Below are 8,387 nucleotides of genomic sequence, written 5' to 3' on the forward strand. Positions count from 1 at the left end.
GCTTAGCCTAACTACCAGCAAAGACGAAGAAAGGAAGGGAAACAGACCCCACAACGAAGAATTCAGATTCTTGGTATCTAACCATTTCCAATGAGGCTGAGCCAGACCTCATCACCATTTCTTTCTGCATGGGAACACTAGAAACCCAGCTCAACCGCACTATGAAAGACCCTACCCATGAGATCACAATTCAATAAAAGTGAAATCAAAGCAGCAGCCAAGGAATCATAAACGCAAAGCAAGTTGGAAAGCTTTATGATGGTAAAAAGCATAAAGCTTAAAAACAATGAAGAATAGAGTAACATCCACCACAGTCAACTCAAAATAGAAAAAAAACTAATAAAGTCGGCTTAAAAGAAGCATGGAGAGGGCATAAAATCCCGGATTTACAGAAAAGGATGGATTCGGTTCTCATCCCTTCTACCCGACAAGGTGCTAAACACCTTGTATGCATGCTAACAATCACTGCTTACAAGCGATGGAAATTAACAGTAAAAGAAGAACATTAAAAAGGGAACAAAAAACTAAAATAACTAGACATTCAAGGACTGGCAAACCATGCAATAAAGCAAATAGTAGAACACTGCCTCAGGCGTAGCAATAGGACCACTGCTCGTCCTCACTAGCCCCAGAATCGACAGCAGCATTGTAATCTTCCTCATTGCAATAGTAGAAGCCATTGTTATTCATGGCAGTCAACGAACAAGGGGATGCCACTACAAGATAAGGCATGTTGTGGAAAGAACGAGCAATGGTGCTAACTAAAGCAGCATGGGTGCCTTCATTGCCATGGTCCTGTCCACAAAATTCTTCCGCACGGTGCTTGAGGGTCTCAAACATTAGCTCGGGCTCGTGCTGCATCACTCGGAGGACATCCCCACATGACGGACCAGGCGCCGCCCGCGTAACCGCAAAGCTATATGGACCATCACTCTGCGACACGCTAACAACACTTGGGCCACCAAAGAGGTTGTGAACTCCACCGAGGGATTCCTGGTAAGCCCCACCCAAGAACATCCCCAAATAGTACCGCCCATTAGCACCACCACTGCTACCACCACCATTACCTTCCAACCCATGTAAAGGCAAGCTTGTTTCACCTCCGATGAACTTATCAATCTTCCCATCACTGTCACAGGTTAAATCAGACAAAATCCCCTCACTTCAGGCCTTTCATCCAATCGATGAATGGGGACTATGGGAAAAATCTGACCAATACTCCAAAAATCAGGGATCGAAGTGAAAATCGAAAGATTAACATGGTATGTCCTAGCAGGTTCAGATGCATCAACCACTTTAGAAACTAAGTCGCATAACCCATCAACAGCGGCAAGCTGTTCAATCCCCAAAGTCCCTTCTTTGAACTGTTCCACACATCTTTGCTTCAACTGATCAGCATAAACGAAACAGGTCTCAGTCTCATGTCTCATTGCTGCCTGGCTCAAGTTCCAACAATTGACACGAGCATCCTCCGAGAGACCCTCCAAAATAAATGGAAGGTCAACTTGGTTCATTGCTGGGGTAGTAGGAGCAGTAGCAGAAATAGCCTCAAATATCAAAATAGAATGATGGGAAACAATAGCTCTACCACTTTCACTACAGATAATTGGATGCTTGATAGATTTACGGTCACAGACAAACCGAACAGCATTAACAACAGCTGAAGCATATTCCTGAAGGCCATAAGAAACAGAGAGATCAGAATTACCGGATTTTGACCCGTCGTAATCGATTCCAAGGCCGCCTCCAATGTCAATAACTTTCATGTCAGCACCAAGACGGGCTAATTCGGAATAGATTTGAGCAGCTTCGACGACACCAGCTTGAAGCAAAGCTGTTGAAGGGATTTGGGATCCAATATGGAAGTGTAGCAATTGCAGACAATCAAGCATCCCCGAATCCTGAAGCTTTTTAACAACCCTTAAAATCTGGATCGTTGTCAACCCGAACTTACCTTTCTCACCCGAGGTGGATCCGAAATGACCCGAGTGTTTGGTTCTCAGCTTGGCTCGGACTCCAATCACGGGTCGAACATAAAGTTTCTTGCTTATTTCAATAACCAAATCCACCTCCTCCTCTTCTTCAAGAACAATTACAGTGTTCAACGCGAGCTTCCTTGCTAGCAAGGCAAGGAAAATGTACTCAGCATCTTTGAAACCATTGCAGACCAATAACGCCTCTGGGTTTCCCTTGCAAAGGCAGCTCATGGCAAGGAGAAGTTCGGGTTTTGACCCGGCCTCAAGCCCGAAGCGGAAGGGCGCCCCGAATTTAACTATGTCTTGAACAACGAACCTATCTTGGTTACATTTCACGGGATAAACGCCTTGGTAATGAGACTCGTAGCCTTGGGCTTGGATGGCTGATTCAAAAGCCGATTGAAGAGACTCGAGCCGGTTTTTCAGCACATCGGGCACCCGAACAATGAGGGGAAGCTGTAAACCCAGCCCGCCCACAGATTTCGGATCCGAGACTTTCTTAACGATTTTCAGCAAATCGATTTCTTGGTGGGCCAGAGTGTCCGTTCCGTACGGACGAACGGTGATATTGCCGGCGTTATTGACGGAAAAGTAGGGGGCTCCCCATCCGTCGATGCGGTAGAGAGCGGAGGAGTGCGCTGGGGACCAATGGGTTGAGTTGGAATCAGCGGCGTCGGCCGTGGAGGCGGAAAAAGGGACCGCCGAGGGAAGGGAGCTGTCCCCAGCAATGAAAGCCGCGTAACCAGGAAGCGCTACGGCAGCAGCATCTACGCAGCAAGCCAGGGCCGGCATCCCTACAATGAATCTGAGACTAACTAAACGAAGATTCGAAAAAAAAAGGTTAAGATTTAATAGGTTTCAAAAGGTGGGAGCTTTAAAACCCGCCGAGGCCGAGGCCCCGGCTACTCCCTCAAAAGAAACAGTAGAGGACTCAATTACAACCGGAGCAAGACTTCCGTTTTACCCTAAACTTCAAAATCCCCACGCCGATCCCTTCAGAAGAATACTTTTAATAGATTTAAAGTTGGAATTTTTTTTTTTTATGTAAAGGAACAAAATTTATGCTGCGAAAATGGACTTCACCATGCAGATCTTGAAACGCAAAAAAAAAAAGAGTAAGAAAACAAGAAGTAAATGAGATTAGCGGAATGGGGAAGAAAAAAGATTTTCCCGGAAAATGAGGGAAAATCAGAGAAAAAAACAGGGAGGGCTTTGATATTATTATAGAAATAATATTCAAAGAATACGTTAGAACTGGTTGAGTGAGCGAGAATTGCTCGAGCAAAGATGCCTCCTTTATATAGGCGGTTTCACGGGCATACTTGGGCTACGGGGTTGGACTTCGGGTACCCGAACTTATATTTGATCAATTTCTCGCGTTTTTTCAATCTTACTCAAAACGAAAAAAATTGTAAATATTAAAAATTCGCTTTTTGGGGGTTTTTTTGGGCCGTTGATACAGAGATTCGTTTTGCAAACGGTTGATCTGCGTCGGGTTGCCGCGTGGCCTGAGCAATACGGGGTCCATATTTCATTTATGGAAGAAAAATAAAGGCAAATGGAACGATAAGGATGAATTTTATCGTAAAAACAAAAAATGTCGTACAAAGCTTGTCATTGTTTGGATTCCTATTAAACTTGACTCTCATTTTATTACTTTAGTTTAATTTGAATTTTTTTAATTGAAATAAAATTTGAATCGAATCGAGTAATATTATTAGAGTTAAATTAAAAAAATGTTAAATTAGTATCTTGTTATCATATAATTATTTCTATTTTAGAGCATATAAATTTAAAATCATATATATTAAAAAATTCTTTCAAAGTTAATAAGAGAAAAATAATACTTTAGTATAACTTAGATCATTAATTTACTTATTTAGATCCTCGAGATTATTGTTATTTCTGTTATATGTTTTTTAGATTTGTTTTAGAATTTTTATATTCTTAAAAAATATAAAAATTTTGAATTTTTATAAATATTTGGATTTTTAAAAATTATTTTGAAACTTTTTGTTATAAGAGATCAATATGTTCATTTTCAAAAGCAGGAATCAAAAGAGTACTTATACCAATTTATTATTTAAGTTATTCGATTTGTAAAATTTAACAAGAGTCAAAATCAAAACTCAAATTAATTATTTGAATTAACTTGAAAAATTAAATAAATTTAAATTTTTAAAAATAATTTAAATTTTTTGAATCAAATCAATATTGGTAAAACACTGTGATTTTATGTAATAGTGATTGGGTAGGTTTTTTTTTTTGTTTATTACGGTTTTTAGCGAATAAATTGTAATTTAAGAAAATAAAATTGGATCTCTTGATAGAGATATTCACGTGGATGTCACGTGGAACGCATTAATGGATAGTTCCTGAAACTACATTTATGGTCTGTTTCCTAGTTTTTTTTCATAAACAAGTTGTTGGAACTACATTTATATTTATTTGTAAAAGTGATGTTAATTGAATTATGTATTATAATTATCGATACTAAATCATCACAAATCTATAATATAGGTGAAAAGTCTATATGTAAAAAATTATAAAAATCGGATTCAGTTTGTTTCGTTACGGAAAATATTTTTAATCTTTTTTTATGTTTGTTTCATGTAAAATAAGATAGTCAACATAAAACTATCCCTTTAGTCCCGTAAAATATTTTACCAACTTTTTTTTAATAAAATATTTTCTAAACTGATAAGGTTCTGTTTACCAAAATGTCTTTGAACATTTTCCAATTGGCGTTAGCTACAAATTAACATAAAACATATAGCTCTATCAATCACCAATCAATTCACACTTAATTGTCAATTTACATAAATTTTATAATTTATTCAATTTAGTCCTTAAAATCGAGACTAACATAACTTTCGATTTAAAGTTTCAAACTGAATTCTGATTTCACTATTATGCATTAGGGACCTCCTATTTTTTATTTTTGCATTCAATTTTACATTTTATTCAGTTTAGTCCCTAATATATGAAACTATCAATTAAGCTTTCAATTTAATCCTTTCTCATATATAAGCTTTAAAAGCTATCAAATTAGCACCTAAAACTTCAAGAAATCAGCAATGTCAACTTTCTAAAACTTTAACGGTTTTACAAATTGGTACATGGGCTAGCTAAATCAAGCTCCTATGATCTCAAATCTATAAAAATTATAAGAAAAATAACCAATGACTTACTTGAATCTTAAAGTTAAAAGCTTGGAGCCCTAAGAATGCCATCTCCCTAATTGTCTTCATGTTTTACGATTTTACCATAGATCTGAGCCCCTTTATTCTACTAATTGAATAATAATAAATTAGCTTTTATTTCATCTTTATTCTATTGTTTTTTTGAAGTTAATATATTATTATTCAAACAAATATTGTAGCCATCATGTGGTGTACTACTAATTATGCATTTGGATAATATTACTAATTGTGGTTTGCAAACTAATTTATTATTATTCAATCTTTGTTTTTTGTTTTTTTATAACACAATTAGGAATCATCTATTCATTTTGGTTATTTTCAATTTATTATTGTTAAATTCTAGATTAATAGTTGAGTAATATTATATATTTAATTTGATGTGTTTATTTATAAATAAATTATTACAATATATGCAAAAAATGCAAAATATAAATTTATAAATATAAGATAAACTCGATTAAACAATGAAAAGATAAGAAAATCTCAAATGTATGTTTGTTTTGTTGAAAACAACTTTTATGATATATTTTCATAAATCTGCCAAATAACAGAAAATATTTTACACATATTTATCCAATCACCATAAAATATTAGATTTTCCAGAAAAGTAAGTCATTTTCTGGAAGTCATTTTTAATGAAACAAACGAAACCTTAATATAAAAACAAAATCCAAATTTGGTTGAAATAACAATGTTAAAACAACAATTAGGCTTAAATTATATAATTCTTATTTTTTAAAAATTTATAAAAATATAAATAGACATAAATATTTTAAAAATTATATTTATTATTTTATAAAAAAAGATTTTAATAAGTTTATAACTAAGATAAAATCTAATTAATGTGTGATACCAATTTTATCAAATTTTTAATATATAATATAAATAAATAATTAAAATCTAATACGTTCTTAAAATTATTATATTCAAAATGAAGAGCCATAAAGGGACTAGATAATGCATATTGTTATGGTTGAATAATATTTGAGATAAATATAAAATTATACATGAATTTTTTATTTTGTTCAATTTTATACATGAAATTTTAATTTAGTTCAATGTTCACAAATCACTAACAACATTATCAAATTAGCACAATTTTACTTTGATATATCGCATCTACAAACAATTATATTAATCCAAATTGAAAATAAATATATGTATTCATTTATTTAAATATGTATAATTTAATCAAAGTTAAAGTTTTGTGTATACATATAATTCATAATTCAAATTCCACGTGTATAATTACACCAAATCAAAGTTCGTTATCAAATTACACATTAGACAAAAATTCACGTATAAATTTAATATTTATCCAAAAATATTTTAACTTGCTAATTTATTCGTATAATGTATAGGTTGTTATTTTTATCTTCTTTTGGATATTTGATTTCCTTTGTCTTTTTCCAATTAAGTTGATATTTGATTAACTCGTGACATTAATTCAATTAAATATTTAAATTAACTAGATTATGACACATCCACGATCTAGGTAAAAAATTATGTAAATGACATATTTATTTAATGTTTATATTATAACCAAATAAAAACATTGGTTGAAATGATAAAGTCGAAAGTTAAAAATTGTGGTGTTTTAAATTTAAATTTCACGGTGACAAATATAACAAGAACTACGAGAACCAAAATATTTTTAGCTCTTAGATCAAATTGAATATTTCAAAGCCTTAGATTTATAATTTGACATAATAAAAAAAGTTTTTCAAAACTTTATCAATTGAATTTTAATTCAATCGGTGTCGTTGATATTGCAACAATCTAAAAGACATAAATTCGATGCATAATATCGGAAAACCTCTTCTTTTTTATAGAGAAGCCCAAGTCGATTAACTTTTTCAAACTAAATCTTTGTTTCATATACCACGTCATATAATGACAACCTAATCAAAATTCTAAATCGATAAATTTTAACAGAAAATACTTACAGTTTTTAGTGACTAGATTAAGATTTTTTTTTTAAATGAAGATTTTATTCTTTTAAAATAAAAAGATAAATTTTATTAAAGTATATAAATTAACTTTTAAAAAAATTTCCTTCCAATCAATGTCTATCTAAAGGTGAAACGCGTTTTCGTTGGTCCAATCTTTCGTCTATTTGACAAAGGATAAGTAAAAGTTCCTTAATAAATTGTGCTTTTCTTGGAATGGAATTCACTAATATATTTTATTAATTGGAAATTGCTTGAATTACCTTAATTGTAAAGGTTGTGGTTATGCTCCGACCAAGTTGAGCTCGATATTCATATCATATATAAAATATCAGCTTAAATTTTATTTAAATATGAATAATTAATTTAAGCTCATTTAAATTTAATAATATTTTTTAATATTTAAAAATATAATTATTTTTATTTAATACTTAATATTTATATATATTTATCATTAAATACTTGTCTTTTATTAAATTTTTAAACAAAAATGACTTACTATATTTTTTTGTAACATCCCTAATTCGTATCCATCACCGAAACAGGGTTACAGAGCATTGCCGGAGTTTATAGATCAAATAAACAAACATTTCATATCATATACATTCATGTCAAAAACCAATCGAAATTAAACATATTATCCCTTATACGAGCCATCGAGGCCCAAAATTTAGAAACAAGTCAGGACTAAATCGGGTACTCAGAATTTTTCAGAAAACATTGAAATTTTTCGAAGTTGTAGGGGTCACACGGCCGTGTGGCCAAGCCGTGTGACTCACACGATTAGGAGACATGCCCGTGTCCTAGGCCATGTGGGCATTCGAAATAGGGACACACTGCCATGTCCTAGCCCCGTGTTCATGCCCGTGTAACTCTCTCACTTGGATCATAGGGCCAAGCCACACGCCCGTGTGCTAGGCTGTGTGAGCATAATGACTTGCATTCTTAAGAAGATACAGGGGACACACGGCCGTGTCACCTGGTCGTGTGTCACACATGGTTGAGACACATGCTCGTGTCTCTGCCCGTGTGGACGAAAATAGGCCATTTTTCAAGCCATATTTCTCACCCAATTTGTCACCAACCTAACTCAACATATTACAAATCGACAAGCCAGAACAAGGCATTCAAAACAAGCTAAAATCAAGTCTTAAACATCAAATATCACCACATACAACCAATATGCCCTTAGACACCTCAAATGACAACTTAAAGACATGTCAACCAAGTATCTCAACTTACCTAAATAACCAAATACA

The 8,387-nt window shown here is 33.3% G+C and overlaps 1 protein-coding gene across 1 annotated transcript; it reads right to left on the reverse strand.

The window, feature by feature from the left end:
* Positions 1–243: 243 nt before the first annotated feature.
* Positions 244–3,244, reverse strand: LOC107919776 (arginine decarboxylase-like). The gene is given in 2 exon segments (NM_001327161.2): positions 244–1,155; positions 1,158–3,244. Coding segments are annotated over 2 exon segments (2,178 nt in total). The 5' UTR covers positions 2,769–3,244; the 3' UTR covers positions 244–588.
* Between the last annotated feature and the right edge of the window lie 5,143 nt (positions 3,245–8,387).

Source organism: Gossypium hirsutum, chromosome D13, assembly GCF_007990345.1.
Source record: "Gossypium hirsutum isolate 1008001.06 chromosome D13, Gossypium_hirsutum_v2.1, whole genome shotgun sequence".
Classification (NCBI taxonomy): domain Eukaryota; kingdom Viridiplantae; phylum Streptophyta; class Magnoliopsida; order Malvales; family Malvaceae; genus Gossypium; species Gossypium hirsutum.